This window comes from Zosterops lateralis (genome assembly GCF_965231275.1).
Source record: "Zosterops lateralis genome assembly, chromosome: 3".
In the NCBI taxonomy this organism is placed as follows: domain Eukaryota; kingdom Metazoa; phylum Chordata; class Aves; order Passeriformes; family Zosteropidae; genus Zosterops; species Zosterops lateralis.
In genome coordinates, this window is record NC_139764.1 from 40,729,712 (window position 1) to 40,748,679 (window position 18,968).

Genomic DNA, 18,968 nt, shown 5'->3' on the forward strand with positions numbered 1-18,968 from the left:
TTTGGACCATGAAATAGTAAAGTAACAATGACACAATTTGTTGTACTCAGCAACATCAGTAAAAGCTGAAGTGCCCTGCTTTCACTGGGGGCAGTAATTTCAGCTAATTATCCACTAAATATTTTCTCTGATGGGTATGAGCCATGTAAAGCAAGTGAAATAAAAATAATACCTTCTCTGGCAATGAATATATAATCTAGGAGCCAAATCAGCAGGCAACTCACTTTCTCTATTCTCTGGAATTGTTACTGATCTGAATAACAGAAAATAATAATAATAATAATAATAATAATAATAATAATAATAATAATAATAATGGAAGGGCTGGAGGCATTTTGGAGCACAGGATCAGAATGCAGTGTGATGGTGGCCAGTTGGAAAAATGAGCTGAAATTAAGGATCCAGCAGACCCAGGGGATGGACATGAGTCAGTAATGCCACATATCTGTGGACAAACTCAATAGCACAGTGGAATGCTAAATTATGAGTGCCATATTTAAGGGGCACCAAGCCATGCCTTCACCCTACACAGCACTGGCACAGCACATACTGGTGTAAACTTTTGAGAGCACTGCACTGCCAGAAAGAGGAACATGGGGCTACAGGAAGTTCAGAAAACAGCAAAAATTACTAGAGGTCTAGAAAACATGACCTTTGAAGACAGATTAAATGACCGACCTTTGTTTAAAGTAGAAAAGAGAAGTCTGAGTCATGATAACAACTATCAAGTGTGTAGAGCATTGCTAAAACAAGAAGGTAACAAATTATCCTCTACACCTAATGGATTAAGACAGAGAATAATGGGTTTAAATTGCACCAAGGGAATTCCCCCCCTGGGGAGGCTGTGAAATCTCTGTCACCAGAGGTTTTGAGAAACAGTTTAGACAAACATCTCTCATGAATGACTGAGAAGTAAATGCATTGGGCTGGTGGGCTGGTCTTTGGAGATGACTTCCCAGGGACTCTTCTGTGACTGGATGACAGAAGCAAGCTAATTGTCACATTATTTTACAATACTTTTGTACTTTGGAATATATTTTCATCCAGCAAAACTAAACCAAAGAAATCAAAAACTGTCTCTTGTTTGGACAGAAGGGAAGGCATGAGTTCATTTGTTTACATTAACTAAGGCAGTAGAAATATTTAATTGTGGTTCATTTCATTTCAGACACAAGATAAAACTAATCTGGAAGGTCTTAATCTGGGAATGGAATGTATATTGCTTTCTTAAATCAATTCATCATAGCTATAAATCTAATTTATCCCATGCCACATAATTTACTCTGTTTGGTTTAGTATCTTCCTTTAACAACATTCAGTTTTCATGAAAATATAAATAAGAAAGACCATCAGTTTAACACTAATTTTTGAATGAACAAGGGTTTTAGTTAAAGGCATTATATTCACATCAAGCATAAATATTTAACATAAATCAGTAAACATAGGACATCAGTGACTTCTGTAGGCCTTCACAGGTATATCCAGATTTTATATCCAGACCGTTTTGTCTCCAAAAATTTGTTATTAACACAAGTATACGGTTTCCCCTTCAAAGTTATTAAAATGCCTGAGACAGAGTCTGCTCCTAGCAATACTTTGTTCACAAAAATAAGCAGAATTACTCTCGCTTTAATGAAGTGCAGAATTCTGAAGTCCAGAATTTGGCTTAAGTGATCATGGGAATGCTGATGGGTAGAAGATCAATGTGGAAAATAAGATAAAAAGCAGTATCTCCCAGAACAACATCTTACATTGTCCTTAAAAGAGATTTCACTTTCAAGCCTGCAAGGATTTCAGGGAGGGTCCTACTTTAGTCTTTAGTTTCTGTTGCTCCATATTTTTGGACTGCCATTCATGCATTGAAGCAAGGCATCCTAAATTAGATTTTAACAGAAATTCCCTACCACTTCATTTTTATTTATTAAGCATGTGCCAAATTTTTTAAAAACAGTTTTATGTATTTTTATTGCTATTTTCTCTTTCTGCAATAAAATACCATAAGACAAATTCATTTTTTAAAAGGGAAAATAAAGCCACAACACAGTTCTGAAAAGATAATTTAGTATGATTGAATGAAAAAACAATGGAAGAAAGAAAAGAATAAATGCTGCTGACTACCTCAAGATATTCCAGGATTATATAACTTTGTATCTAAATGCAGTCATCATGTATAATGGAAAGCAATATAGTCTTGGAGAATACATCCAAAAAGCACTTATTTCATGGTGTGTTAATGAAACAGAAAAGGCCAAGAGAAAGTAGAGTTTGTGGGCTCTCTCTTCCCCTCCTCCTAATGGTGCAACCCAAGCTTGCCCATATATTTGATTCTATACAGAAAACTGGGTAGTACCTGGTATTTTGCAAACCACTTAATGTCAAACAGTTTTTAGCAGCATCTGCTTCAGAACAATGCTGGCCACCCTGCTGTGCTTTCTGACCTTTAAAACACCAGGAAAAAAAACCTGGTGCATAAATCCATTTTAAGAATTCTGTGGCATTTGGTAGATGTTCGGCTGGGAAAGTCCCCCACATAACAGCACATAGAAAGTCACAAAAACATCACTCCTCTCTCCAGCATATAGGACATTCAAGGACAGATGACAGAGCAGATATTTAATGAAACTAGACTATTTTTCTGCCATCTGTTTTCCTCACATATTGCTACATATTCCTTCAAAGCAAGACTTAATTTTATTAAGCTATTTGAGAGTTATATTAAAATATTTTTTTTTCCTAAAAGCAGTCTGAAAACATACTCAAAATTCCTTAAAATTACCTATTAATTACTTACACTTGCAGCTGTTTGTGTCAATTTTTTTAGATGAAACATGCTATCCACCTTAGCTAACCAGGAATCTTTTCTATCTGATTTTGGAACTTTCTAATTTCAAAAAGCTTTGTCCTTAGAACAGAAACTAACATATAAACTGTCAGGTTTCCCTGTTAAAAACACCAAGGTATAGATGGTGCTTCTCTGGATACATCCTTATGACTTTAACTCTTTAGTAATTAAGTATCCCCTTCTGTGTCCTTCTGCCAAGGAGATATCAGAAAGATTATGATTATGGAAAGTCTAGTGATTATGAAAATTCTAAATGTAATATTATAAGATGGTAACACCATCCACAAGAGTTTTTTCCTCCTATTTGCCGTTAGAAAATCTTTCAAGCACTTAACTTTGCCAAACTTGAAGTGTGTCAGCTAAACTTTTCCATTCTCAAAACCACAAGCATTCAAGCATTTATGAGGAGTCCGGGGGGGGAATTTTTTTCTTTTTTTAAGATGGAAAAAAATTATAGTGAATTTCCATTTGAAAAGTTCTAGCGCCTGTGTGGTAGGGCAGATTCTCTATTTCCCCTGAGGGAAAAAGGGGTTAACACATTCTTGGGCTACGGAAGAGCTTCACATCTGCAAGGCCTGAACAGACAAATTCAGCATGGATTGATGATGCTGTGGTCATGGTCAAAATGCCCCAAGGAGCTTTTCTATCCAGAAAAAGTCCTTGATAAAAGTAACCAGAAAGAAGCATACAGCTCAGTCTCACTTTAAGGAAAGAGAGAAAATACATTTATGTGTGGAAGAAGAGTTCCTCCTTCAGAGATCAAACTAGCTCAAGATTAGGAGGGGTTTTGGGGATACACACTCTCTGACTGGGTAATAACAGCAGTTAGTTCTAGAAGGTAAGAGACCTAGAAAATTGAAGTATTTCCCTTTTCTTTCAGTCCAGTGGGGATCGTGACAACCCCCATGCTTGCAGCAAAAATTCATAGTTTTTCTAAGTGTGCCCTCTGCCTTAAGCCTGAAAATATTACTCTTCTGTCATAAAAATGTCATGATTTTTTAAAAAAAATTAATAATTACACTTCACATGTCTTCAGCAGATGTTTCAACCTCCTTGGAGAGTCAGTCACTACTAAGTTGCAACTCATGGCTCAGAAACACTTGCAAATGCAGTTATGTTCTGTATTTGATAGTGACTCTTGATGTGGAATTTATAGCACACAGTTGAGAAAATTAGCTAAATTAAGTTTGAAGAAGACCATCCTGAGGATCCCCGTGGTGGAAATTAAAATTTAAATTTTGCTGATAATTTGTGAGTGTAGCATACCAGCATTTAATTACAACATAGAGGATGATTTCTTCGTAATCTGATTTATCTGATTTTGAACTGGAAAAGTATTTAAAATAATGGAAGTCAGTTATGCCACATTTGCTTTGATCATACAAAATCTGATTCTGATATTCAGAGTTCTGATGAGTATGATCTGGTGGCACTCCTGTAGTCATTGATGAGACTACTGTGTTCTAGAGAATACTTGGATATGATACAGCATATGATTCTGTTCAGCAAAAAACTGCTAAATCCTTTACAAAAGAATGTTTAATGGAAACTAAACAACTTATAAAAATAACTCGATCTAGTTACACTAAATATTACAGGCATAAATGAAGGACATCTATTAAATGAAACATTCTTTGCAATCCTGAAAGTTATCTGGCTTTACTGATTGACTTAAAGTGGGTGTAATAACTCCAATTTATTTTTTTTAGTAATTTGATTAATAAATTTTGTTCTGGTAAATTTAACTTTGAAAAGGCAGCAGCATTTTGCAATGAAAAGAAAAAAAAACTCCATCTCCTTTCACCACTCATGCTCTCTACTCTTAGCTAAAGTCAACGAAGAGTGAGAATGTCTAGCCTAAAAAACAAAAGGTTGTCTATAAAGCTATTTTAAGAGCAAGACAAGTAACCTAGGAAGAAGACAAGAAATAAACATTTTTTTTCGGCTAATTTAATTTTCATAATATTTTAATATTTTTTAAAGTATTTAACAGTTATTTAAAAGACAGAAATAGTTTCTTTTAAAGAGAAGACATTTGTCACATATTCCCTGAGAAATTTACAGAATGTAGTATAAATAGTAAACCAGTAAAATTCTGCCTTCAAACAACATTCATGCTGTTTCCAGTAACCCCAAAGAAGTACAATAGAAGGAGCCTAGTGACATTTCAGAAAGACATACAATTTCTTTTTCTTTCAGATTAATCTAAAAATTTGTCACAAATAGACCTAAAAACGGAACACTTTTCATTTTACTTGTATTTTCAGTCTAGACTAAAGTGGTCCCATCTGGAAAAGCACTACAGAATGCACCTAACTATAAGAACCCAAAAAGATCTTTGAAAGCCACTCCTGTGGTGATTTGCTAGAATGAAGTCAGAATGAGTAGTTTCCTCCTTTTTGTGATCTTTTGCCCTTGTTTTTGCGATAAAGATAACAGCCTGTTCAACAGAAAAACTTTGATAACAGCTTGAGGAACTTCCTGAAAATAAAATCAGAAGAAAACTGTAGCTTAAAAGGGAATATTATGCCACTTGCTTCTGGCGAGTTACCAGTCTCCTTTCTGTCAGCAAGTCATTATTCTCAGAGTACCACGGCCAAAGCTCCAGAGGCTGGCGAGTTTCAGGGTAGAAACAATCGGAGTTTGCCATCCAAGGTGGCTGTGGTGAGCTGCAGTTCAAAAGAAAAGAACATATGGCTTTAATGAAGATCTTTCCAGTAAGCACAGTTTGCTTTAGAGCAACAAACCAAATGAAGATCATTAAGATGATATTTAAATTATTTCTATGTTAAGAGGTCCAGGATTCATTAAAAAAAAAAAAAAAAATAACCCATAGACTCTTCTCAACCAAGCTAATCTGAAAATTCCATTTCACTTAGATTTTTCTTTTCCAAGTATTTTCAAATTTGTGTCAACATCCGCTAACACATCAACAGTCTGTAAAACTGAAGCATATGTTAAAACCACATAGAAAGTCAAACAGACTTCACTGTGTATGACTCAAGAAGGGAATATGGAAGAAATAAGAAAATGAGCTGGAATAAATGAAGATGGAAAATACTGTGAATTAAATCAGGCATACCAACAAATATAGTCTTCTGATTTTTATTGGTGTTAAGTGTAGAGTAAGAATTTCCTTTGTAAGAAAATATACTGAAAAATTTTATGAAGAGGCAAGTCTTGAAGACATTGCATAAAAAGCCTCCAGCTGCATTAGCTTTCTTTCATCAGGCTGAGAAGATCTTCATTATAAAATAAGAGGCAATACTATTTTCTGCACTTATTCCTACAAACAAGCACTTGAAAAACTTGATGTATCTCTGAAGGGGACGATCTACAAATGACACCACTTATTAGTCATTAAAAATTCAAGGTGTTTACTCCTTGCATATTAGGATTTACAGTTATTTCTCAGCAGTGATTAAAAAAATCTGACGGGCTGGAACCAAAAAGGCATCTCAAGCTTGGACCAGTTCATTTGGTTAACTTCTTGTATCTCATTTTTCCTCATTTTTTTCATCCTCTGTTCTTTCTTTGATAAATTGATTCATTTGTTTTATTCCTCTGGATAAAGGAACTCTGTGGTCAATAAATTATTTTCTTGAGTTCATATTCCCTCCTTTAATATCTCCAATCATCAATTCTTCTAATTTCTCATAAGTGTTATCTCCCAAGACAGTGACTCATATTCCCTAACTTTTTCTTACTCTCACATACATAATCTGAAAGTATAGAATATCCAGAACTACACAATCTAGTTTCTCCAACTCTAGTTTTTACAGCTATCCAAGATAATAACATACTTCCAAAGACTTGTAATACGTCTGTATTCAGCTCTCCAACTTACTATTGTGTTTTTATTTAACTCCAGACAGCAACTAAGTACCACAGAGCCACTTGCTTACTCACTCACTCTGCCACAAGCAGGATGGGGCAGAGAATCAGAAGAATAAAAGTGAGAAAGTTTATGGGTTGAGATTAAGACAGTTTAATGGGACACAAAATGAAGAAAATAACAATAATGTTAACGATAACAACAATGATGAAAGAATTATAATATACAAAACAAGTGATGCACAGCGCTCACCGCTCACTGACCGATGGTTAGACACTTCACAAGCAGATGCACTAATGCAGCTTTCCCCTCAGTTAATACACACTGAGCATGACAGCATGTGGTATAGAATATCCCTTTGGCCAGTTTGAGTCATCTGTCCTGGCTGTGTCCCTCACAACTTCTTCTGCCCTTCCAGCCTTCTTGCTGGCAGAGCAGGAGAAGGTAAAAAATTCTTGACTTGGTATAGACACTACTTGGCAACAACTGAAACATCAGTGTGTTATCAACATTATTCACATACTAAATCCAAAACACATCAGCAACTAGGAAGAAAATTAACTCTGTCCTTGCCAAAACCAGGACATATTGGAAAGATGATGTAAATGTAAAACACCTAAGTAATATGTCCTTTCTAAATTTCTGTAGCCATTCATTGTGTGCATTAAAAAAAAGAAAAAAAAAAAAGAAAAAAAAAAAAAAAAGAAAAAAAAAAGAAAGCTTTTATCATTATTTCACATAATCAAAAGAAAACTAACGCAACCTGAGAAATAAGAGATTAATTCTATTTCATTACAGGAGATAATATAGAAACCTTTTTTACCTTTCAATTTAAAATAAAATAATTTTAAATGAAATTAAGTTTTACAAGACCTAAGGAGGTCATCTTGTCCATCTTCCTGCTCTAGGTGCAACTATAGAAAACGTCAGATGAGTTTAGCTATGGCTTTGTCTGGCTAAGTCTTGAAAAATTTCGATGAAATTTCCCAACTCATTCCAGTGTTTAAGTGCTTTCTTAGTTATCTTACAGTTTTTTCCCTAATGTGCAACCTGAACCTTAAAAACTGCAATGCATGGTCAATCTTCCAATGATATCCCTGAAACGCAGCTTGGCTTCCACCTGCTAAATGTATCCACTACAGTGCTATTACATTCTGCTTTCAGGGACCTTCTGTTTCCATTAACCATAAAAAAATTATCTTTCTACTCCAACTAACCACCTCTACACTTTTGGCAGCACCAAAACATTCACTGAATTGTTGGCTGAACTAAAGACACCCACCTTCTGCCTTCAAGATCCCTCCTTGTTAGTCATATGCTCTAAACTGCTGTCTCTCAAGTCCTCCTTTCTTTCCCCTTTCTCTTACTTTTTCCACCTGTTTTCCTTGGCAGTTGATAAAATGAGGTTGGTCTTTGCACCATTCCCCTGAGAAGTATTACACTCAATATCTTGAACATATATCCAGTATGTTCAATATCCAATATATCCAACACAATATCCATGAACAAAAGGAATTATACCTATTCCAGAGCCAGAAGTTTTTATTTAGCCCAACCAGTGCTTAAAAAGCCTAACAAAAATAAACCAATTATTAGACAATTAACACTCATAATACAAAAAAATGCCTAATTATTAAAGAAAGATTTCATAAAAATGGAAGGTTTGATGGGGTCAATTAGTCATTAGCATCCTGAATTCTTTCAGTGTTAATGGTGATTTTCATCCTCAGAATGAGTTTTTTCTTGAGTTATATATTTAGACATTATATGAGTTAATGTAAACTAGCTCTGCTCTGGCTGAATGGATTGAAAGCCTGTTAGCATACTGAGTTCATTTTCTGGTTTGACATTGTCAGAGACAAGGCCAAAATGCAGCCTCACTAAGGATACAGCAATGAGAAGTGAAAAGGGATAAGTAGAAACAACTGGGAGATTCAAAAGCACATTTCTGATCCAAACTCAATTGCTAATACACACTCACAGAGCATCCAGTTTAGCCTTCAGATTTTAGAACAAATTCCTATGCCTGACAGTTGAAAAAGCATATTTACTTATGTAAGTGGCATACTTTGTATAATCACAGAATATGCTGAGTTGGAAGAGTCTCACAAGGATAATTGAGTTCAACTCCTGTTTCCACCCTGTCCCCAAGAACCCCACCATGTGTCCAGGTCCATTGTCCAAATGCTTCTTGAACTCCACCAGATTTGTGTTATATTTTAGGCAATATAGAAATTTTATTTAATAGTGTATAACCAATATAAGAATGGGAGAAAGCTAATTGCAATTTCTACTAACACAAATAATAAGAGTTACTAAAAATCTAGCCTGTAGGACCCTCGAAGTTCCTGATTTATCACACCTAAGAGCAATTGAAATTGATTAATAGTGTTCTCAACTGTATTTAGAATCCATAGAAACCTCAATAAGATTTTTTAAAATGTTTAACTTATGCCAATATTACATTTCCCAATATTTCAAGCATGTTACTTCTTTCAAACCCCTCGGCTCTCAAATATGCTACTCCAAAACTGTGTTTTACATTATATTTGAAATCTCTATAGCAGTTAAGTCAACAGACTACTCACCATTAAAAAAGAAAAAAAAAAAAACAACAACAAACCAAACTCCCAAACTAATTATGTTTTACTATTATGTATTCAAATCTTGGCATCAGTCCTGTGAATAATTTGACCTATGTAAAGGCTTCCTATGGGAAAACGACTAGAATATTTAGGAATATTATGAAAGAGTGGACTATTTTTTGTATCAAGGGATATATGAGGGAAGAAAAAATCTTCAAGTAGGGCAGAGGAGAAAATTGAAGCTCTGTGCATTTTAGAGCCTTTTATAAAGAATTCAAGGTTTTGAAAGTACCTATGACATTTGGCACCAGAATGGGGAGGTGAGCAAGTCCTTGAACACAGGTCTCTTCTCTTTCATGGTCTGCACAACACATAGAAGTTTATCGGATATTTAAATTAAACCCGTGACATGCAGTGTTGGAAGGCTGTCAGTAACACTATGATTTTCAAGACACTGTCTACTGCATTACCTTTTATATTAACACAATATATATTTTTCTAGAATTACCTTTGGTTGGAGAGAAATTTGTTTCTGTAGTAGTATCGCACCAAAAAAAAAAAACAAAAAAACAAAAAAACCCCCAAAACCATTCTGCAAATTAGAGACTTGGATTTTTTTTAGCCACAAACAGTTGAATTTGTATAGAAATGCATCAAACTAATATTCTGTTCTAACATTTCACACAACACACATAAGTATATATTTATTTATGTATACAAGGCAGGCTTGAAGACATCCCATACTTCAGGAAATAACGAGAATCAAAGCTATTTCAGCTGGTTTCACATTATAGGTACATAACATCCTTTTGATTTCTTTTTGTTAGCATAAGTATGCATAATATGCAAGTAGAGACACAAATTTTTAAAAAGTCCATTAGCTGCACAGCAAAAAGTGTCATCTGGCCAAAAGTCAGGGGTTAGTATTTTCAGCTTTCATTGTTCAAACTATTTTATGAAAATAAGAGGCCACAAGTAGAACCATGCACTTGAATTTTGCATTTGTTTCACAACTAGCAACAAGCAAGAGCAACAGGAAAAGGAGACATTATGGAATTGGATTTTATTATAATTTTCCTGTTCAGAAAGTGGAGTCTAAAGGAACACAGAATTCATCACCTTTACTCCTGAAGATCTATAGTGCATGAAGGCTTTACCAACTCTGATTTTGTTGTTTAAGCCAAGAACAGAAGACATGTAAATAGCACTTTGGAAAGATTTGTTTTCTTGAAAGATGAGTGTTTAATTTGACAGCTGCACTCTTAAGCATTCAATCAGTTAGATCAAATCCACATGGGGTTTTTTTTGCAGAAAGAAGACAGAAGATTTTATTCTTAAGATAGCTCTCCTATTGCAGAAATGAGAATTGAGGAGAAAATATAAAAAACAAGTTGAGAGCTTTTAATCATAATTCCTTGAGGTGTATCATAGACACATTACCATACAGGAGTAAGTACATGTAGTATCATTTAAGCTGAGAACTTCACTTTTCATAGTACCTGTAGATGACATGCTCACATTTTTCCTCCCGTTATGCTCAGTGCATGGATAGTGTTGATCAATTTGAGTGTCTCTAGTTCCTGTATTTGAGAGGAGGTGGCTTGCCTATCCGGACTCAAGATCAGAGGCCACCATGAATAAGACATTAAACAGCTGTTAAAGGACCCACTGATGATGTTTATATAAGAGATGCTCTAGGTAGGCTTTTTGCCTTAAAGAGGAGAAAGTTTTTTCTAGAATTGATAGGAAGGATAATTTTATAGGAAGCCAAATTATTCAACAGATTTAAGTTGTAAGAGGAAAACAATGTCTCAAAGTTAGTAAGCTGGGGCTGTAGAGAGGCCAAGGAATTTTTCCAGACAAACTATATGTGCAGAACCCCATCAAAAGAATTATCAAAATGTAACAGATCCACCATATCCAGTATTTTCGCTAGTCACACAAACAAATGAACAAATGAGATATGTTTAAAGATAACAAGGTATAAAAATACTCTATTCTTCCCATACATGACTGGAATTTCAGCCTCTTCAGGACTCACTACTGCTGAGGTTAATTAATTGGCTCTCTTCTATGCTGTCTTTAATGTAAAGTATAACTCCACTGGCAGCAAGGTGCATTCTGTGTTCCCTACACACTTCATAGCATGTACTGCAGTGCCTCCACTGATTACCCTTCTTCCACCAAGTTTGTGGTAAGCCTAACAGGTCACCCAGGGCCACCTTCACCCAGTGCTGTCCACTCTGTTTTCCCATCTTATTTCTTCAGTTTCAAAACCTTTTGTCTTCCCTTATGACTCACATCAAGTTCATATCTTCTGGAAAGATCTTCCTGAACCTCCTGGGAAGTTTCTCTAATGCATAATACTTTTAATGTATTACCTACTTCAGCACCTGCATTTCTTTGCTGTCAGCCTTTAATAAATATTATTTAAGTGCTCAATAAAAGCAGAATTCTCATCTATTTCACTTAACATGACATTTTTATAGGCAAGTAAAATTAGTAACCCCCAATAATTCTTTTGATGTGTTAAAATTACTTGACCAACTTATTCTTGGAGTCTTCATTACAGTTATGTAAGATCCATTTCAAATTATGTTCACAAATCTGGAAATGCTGAGTTTGGTTGTGGAGGGGTTTTGGAGTTGATTTGGTTGGGGTTTTTTTGTTGGTTTGCTGGTTTGTTTCTTTTTTGTTTTACTGTTGTTTTGTTTGGGTTTTTTGTTGTTGTTGTTTGGGTTTTTTTTCTTCTATTACTCCTGTACACTCTACATTTCCTTCATACTACCATATTATTTTTTTCTCAACCTAAATAACTAGGAAAAAAATTACCAGTAAATTATTTTTTCTTACTAGTATATAAACTGAGTTGCCTGCTGAACATTTGTTCAAAAGGCAGTCACAGTAAATGTCTTACTGCATATCTCAGGTCTAAAATTAAGAAACTGCAGACATAAAAGTTCATAAGGAAGAACTGTAACTGGAAAGATCAAAATGCAGTAAGATGGAATAACTTATTTAATCTTTCCCTAGGCTAAGGAACAGAGCAGAGGAATAAAACATATCAATACTGATAAAAGTATTCAAGTCAAAAAAGGACAAGAAATTTCAAAACAAGACTGAGCCATTTAACTGCCTTCTCCCATTTGAGGTTCAAGCAAACTGTCTTACAATGCATTCAGCCTTATTTAAATTCATAAATAGGCCCCCATACCTTGGCAAAATCCAATTGATTTATTGGGGGCCAGGACTGTAATTATGATATTTAATTTACAGTATGCATATGTAAGCCACTTCATCAGTTGTTCTGATTTCCCTCACCAGATTAGAGATGCACAGAAAGCTGACCCTTACTTCAGATTCCTTAATTATACTTCTACTAAATTAATTAGCAAATTTCCTATCAAATTAAGAGTGTTGAGGTATTTTGACTTGTTTGAAAAACAGAGCTGATGTGGGTTCAGAACACAAAGGAGACACATCTCAGACACCAAAATCTTACAGCAAGGACATTTCTAGTTTCTGCAGACTTCAATGTTCTAATCCAGCATTTCTCACAGGACCCACATTGTCCTCAGTGAGATGGTGGGAGACCCCATCTTATGTCCATCCCAAATTAAACAATAATCCACACTGGTTCTCATCAGAACACAAATGTAAATATGTCTGACTGTAGCACAGCAAGACAACAATACTTCCTGCTGTGTGAGAATCCACACAGAGCACAGCTAATTCATGGACAAGGGAAAAGCTTCATCCAGACTAAGGTGCTTCTGAAGGGCCACAGAGAAAGTAGGACAGTAATACCAATGCTTGAGACACAGTTGCTGCAGACAACACAAGAAGAATCAATAAAAAATTTTCACTTATTGTGTAAACACTGATGAGTGATTTTGAGCTTTCGCTCATCAGTGATGCAATTTGTGACATACTATTCTTCACATATTATTCCTCGAATTGCCAAATACGGTTCTTGGCTGCCTTGTACACAGAAGTTCGGCTTTCCCTGGCAAAGGCTAAATTGTGCTTGCATCAAGCCTCCTGGTGTCAATAATAGGTAACATTTCTTGAGGCCAGAAGAGCATTTCTTGAAATGCAATGTCCAAAACTTGCTACAGGGTCCCACGTAGTGATTCAGAACCACTGATGTAGATTGGATAAAGTACAAAAATTGATTGATGTCTGACATATATTACCGTCCCTCATTCAATGCACTTAGTGCAAAACTTGGCAACCAATAATATGACTTAATGTGCCAATTATGCCTGTATTCCAAGAAATGGGTTTCTAGTTTACCTTAATTAGAGGTACCATGCTAATCACCTGAAGCTATTTCAATCTTTTTTCTGTCATAGATATAATAATTTCTATTCCAATGTCTTGTTACCACTGCTAATTCTTATTTGGCTTCCATTTTCTTTCTATTCATCAAAACATTTCCTCTGTTTTACTCCCCCTATTGGTAAAATCATGCCATAAATTAACATTGCATGTTTATACAGGCATTTAGACACAAGTTCATATCCATACACATACATAGAGTTTATTGTTACTTTCTTCAAACTTTAATAGCTGGTTATGTACTGGTTGTGTTTCAGATAAAGAAATTATTGTGTTTCAGATAAAGAATACCTCAGAGCCTTTCTTACTGAACCCAAAAAGGTTCAGAAATATGCATTTAAACAAGAGTGCTATGTTAATATTACTGTCTTTATAAATACACATCAATTTACATATAAAAACACAACAGCATTTAAATTGCAGCTGGCTTGCCTCAAGATATTACACTGAGGAAGCTTAAAATGTCTTCCTTCACTGGTTTATATACACAAAAACTACAGAAAAAATAAACCTATCCATTGTTAGAGTAACCCAACCTAAACTTTTATAATTTGTTATAAATTTACAGTGTCTAAACAGCCTGTAAGCATTCATATCTGGAATTTATTTCCTTTGAGAGTTCATACTCAGAGTCAGCACTTCTTTGTTTTCTGATAAAAAAGCTGAACAGTTCCGATGTTCCTGGATGACGCCATGCTCCCATTGGAATTGAGAGGAAAGTCACCAGCAACTACAAAGAGCCAGAAATAATTTCTAGGGTTTTGTGGTTAATACCACCAACAAAGATTAGCACTTCTGTGTGGGGGTGCTGGAATGTTATCATAAGTTTCTTAGTTGTAGGTTTGATGTGATTTGGACTTTAACCCTAGCCTGGTAAAGTTCCTGTCTTGGATTGTGCTTATCAAAGGTTGATAAGAGTTGCCAAGACAACTCTAATCCTCTGCCCTGGGTTTCGATCATCCTATTGTATTTTCCCCCATCCCATTGTATTTCTCCCCCACATGTCCATCATACCCCCAGACCCCAAAACCTTCAGGAGAGGTGTCTGACAGGGATTGGTGGGTCTCACAAGACCACATCCCAAATTCACCTGATTTGTTAATGTTGTGTATTGCATTTTGACCTTACCCACCTGGCTTTGTGTGATTGGTCTTGTAACTTGTATCCACCCCTGAGATTTTGGGGGAACAAAAACCCCCTGTAACCGAGGCTGGGGGTCACTCCCCAGAGGCACAGGCCTGGAACCAGGGGCTGTCCCTGAGTTGCCCGAATAAAACCTTTTCTCCCTGAGCCTGGAGTGTCCCCTCTTTCGAACCACGGCCGAGACAGCTAAGGCAAAAGCGCTGCGGAGCCAAAAACCCACGCAAAGGTACTGTTGGGCGTATCACAGCTAGCAGGGTGGCCCAGCTGACGCTGAGCTGACCTGAGAGACAGATACGCGAAGCAACACTTCTGCTTTAGATATTCGTCTTGACTGCTTCATCTGTTCACAGAGCTTTAAAATCTTGCAGAGATTGAGATATGGAATAGGAATGGTACAAAAATATTTTTGATTGTAAGAATAAAGAAAGACTAAGGAGCATATTCTCATTCCTAACCAGATTTAAACTGGATAATTCTATTGGTTTCCACATTGCAAATCCACTTTTTCATTGCTTTGACTTGTGTAATAGTCAGTTACATCTCAGCTGCAAATGGTCCTTCTACCAAAAGTTTTCACCATGGAATTCATTCTTTAGATCGTCACCTCAGCTGTCCATAAAACAGCCTAAGAAAAGTAAGCACTTCAAAAAGGAATCCAGACCAGTGCACAGATATTTGCCAACAGAGAAAACAGAGGAACAATGAAATCACAGAAATGTCTTAACTTCCATCTTTTCCCAGGGTTTGGCTCCTTACCCAGGATGAGGCAGTAGGAAGCTCACTTCACTCAGGATTCATGGTCTAGAACATGTTCCTAAAAATGTTTTTTATGGCCTGCATTGCTGTATTCTGAATCCTGATTATTGCATTCATATGGGATATTTTTTCTTTTAGTTTCTGAATGTTTTATTTAATATTCACTTCATATATACATATTTGTGTGTGTATGTCTGTGTATATTTATATATTTCAAACAGCTAACACTTTTAGACCAGGACCTACATGGCTTTGGGTACTATCAAAGTACTGATGCTGCACAAGAGGAGCTGACACCAGGAAGGGAACCTCCAGTATAGGTTGTCATGTGTGGCCTGCAGTTATATGCAAGAGTTGGCAGCATCATTTCCAGATTAACTAAATAATAATCTGCACTGACATTTCACCACAAAGTAAGCATAAGACATGGAATGAAAGAGTATTCTAGATCAAGAAATGTTTATCTGTTCCATATATGATCAAGATCCATTTTGCAATTAAAATATTCTATTCCCAGACTTCCAACTAGAAGTCTGTTCCAGGCCCTCACTCATTTGATTACTAGGTAGGACACTAGGAAAGAAATTTCAAGTTTTTCCATGGTACTTGTTGCTCAGGAATACTTTTTGAAAATTTTATGGATGGACTAGAGAATTCTACTAAGAATTCCATATTACTTCAGGATTTCAGGCAATTCTCCCTTCTCCATATCTCTCTATCTCAAGTTCTGTATATCAGAAGATATCCAAAAGCTGACTGTACATGGGTCTGAACAACCTGGTGCAGGTGGCCCAGCTTGAGCAGAGGGGTTGGACTGGATGACCTCCAGCAGTCTCTTCCAATCTCAACCCTTCTCTGATATTAGACTGGTGAAGCAGGGATCTGATGACACTGCATGATGAAAAACAACAAAGAGCACAGTCTAGTTATTTGGTTCAACCATTATTATATGAGAAAGCAAGTTCCAAGTCTAGTCAAACTTGTGTAGATTAAAGCAAAATCCAATTAAATTCTAAAAAGATGCATATTTAGTGGCACTTTTAATATATTTTTAATGTGGAAAACACTTTTACTCTATCCTTACAATAGCAACTTTTGAAAGTCTGCAAAATACACTTAGAACTCAGATGGCTGGACAAATGATCAGGAATGTTTTCCAGATCATTTGTTTTAATGATGGGTTTGAAACAACTTAAATGTAATCTCAGACATTCTTCAAAAGCCTGCCATAATCTCTGAGGCTACTAATGTTTGCATGACATCACTGACATTACAATTCTGTCTCTTCACTCAGTAACTAAATAAACTTAGGAAAACATGAAAAAGAATTTTTACTAGCATCTCACTCAGGTGTATAATTTCAAATTCCACTTCAAAAACTGGACATCAGCTCACAGGGAAATATATTAAAAAACCCAAAATTCTTTCATGCAAACCTAGCCACAAGCGTAATCAGGCATTCCTCTTCAAAGAAGTAGTTTTACACTCCTAATTATTCTTGAAACACCAGAGGAATGGATTTTTCTTTCTAAAACTGAAGCTTGTATCAGAATTTAACAGCCTTACATTTCTTCTTTTATTATTCTGCACTCAAATGATTGAACATGTTTATTCAGAGTATATACACTGTGGGTTTTTTTACCAAAACCTAGATATTCTCATGCAATTTCAATATTTAAAATAGTCACTTAATTATGAAATGATGTATCACAAAATACAGACAGTTATTTAAAAAGTAAGCCTTTTGTATTAAAGTATTTTTATTACTTCTTGCATTCAACATTTTCAAAACAAAATGCAAGAGTCAAAGGAAATTCTCAATATTATTAATCCTGAATAGTGTTGTTTATATCTCCATATGATATTCACAAGTGGCATAAAGTCTGTGTTACAAAAGCTTTGAGAATGAACAACTTAAAAAAAAAAAAAACAACTTAGATGTTAAGTACTGACCACAGAGGCCCAAAGCAGCATAACAAAGTCATTTGTACCTGGCAGATCTAGACCAAATTAAAAGTAACTGCAGGTGGATGTGTTTCTTCAGTGTACCTACACATACAGTTTAAATTGTCACCATCATTTAAAATATTTTGAAATAAAATGCATCAGATTAGCTGCTAACAGAAAGGGTTATAAAAACAGACATATCATCAAAACATTTAGCAATTACCACAGTGGCTGGAAGCATCCTAAATTTTGCTGTTTTAGTTTACTTCTGGGTTAACAATTTAAACAAAGAAAATAAACAATTATTAGTTACTAATCCTATACGCTTATACAAAAGTATTTACTACTGAGATGTAGTGAGTTTACTTAAACACTTTTTTTTTTTTTAAATACCACAAATGTAATTTTTAAAGAACATTAAATTAATGGAAAGGCTAAAAACCTTCAGTTCTGCCCTACCCTAAAAATATAGTATGACCTTTTTTATGTAAGTTAAATATTCTAAAGCCTTTTATTATTTACTACTGACCTTTAGGACATGTATTCTGAAATTTATAAAAGCAAAAGTATAATGATTAAATACAAATAATTCCAGCTGTAAATTAAATCTATTAATCTTGCCGAAAATGCTAGGAAACAATGAAATTTGTATTTGTATCTTCCATACATATATGTATGAAACGAAGTTTAACCTGAGATTAAAATTCAACCCTATGCATGAACTTCAGAATTGTACCTTCTTAAATCACAATAATAGAAATGTAATTTCACAAAAAATTTCATTGCACTAGTATTATATTATCACTTTCCCAGAGAATGAAACAGATCCCAGTTTGTCAAAAATACTTTTGGAAGCAACTACTGAAAGTAGTCTTAAGATGAACTTTGAAGAAGAGGAGAAGCCAAATGTATTTTCCATATATAATGAAGTACAGTTGCTGGCAGCCAAAACCCATAAAACATAATGAGATGTCACCACCAGAGAAAAGAACCTTCCCACTCCTTAGTGACACATTACAACTGTCTGTACATGAAAGAGGCCAGGTGACTCATTAGCAGCAGTGTCAGTGTGCCTTTATAGCCTCCACAGGCTCTATTCTGAGAGTCACGGGCCATTGTCACTTGGAATCTAACCCACTAAAAAGCACGGATAAGTCCTAAATCTGAATGCTTTCCTGCCTTAAAATGGGAAAGCTCTCTTGTCAAAAAGTGGAAGATGATTTTGTACAGTGCAGGCAGCTAAAAGGCATCGACAAGTCCCTACAGTATGATCAGCTGCATGACATGAATTTTCCACTCATGATCGCCATAGTATGTAAAATCATCTTGAGCAGAAAGCCATAATTCATTTCACTTTTGGCATTCAACAGATGGTTATTCTAAAATTTTTCAAACAGTCATAATATTTTGAGATTATAATTGTTGACATTAGTAATTACAAGAAGTGGGCCAAGATGCAAACTTTTAATGGCAAAATAGGGCACAACAGTGAACACATAAATGCAGATGACTCTTGCTA

The 18,968-nt window shown here is 35.4% G+C and overlaps 1 protein-coding gene across 1 annotated transcript in view; it reads right to left on the reverse strand.

Annotated features, from left to right (window-relative positions):
* Positions 1-4,920: 4,920 nt before the first annotated feature.
* Positions 4,921-18,968, reverse strand: part of WDR27 (WD repeat domain 27) — an 86,421-nt gene continuing 72,373 nt past the window's right edge. Inside the window, exon 24 of the mRNA XM_083857231.1 lies at positions 4,921-5,511. Within this exon, the coding sequence (XP_083713357.1) occupies positions 5,464-5,511 (48 nt within the window). The 3' untranslated portion in view covers positions 4,921-5,463. The remainder of the gene's footprint in view (positions 5,512-18,968) is intronic.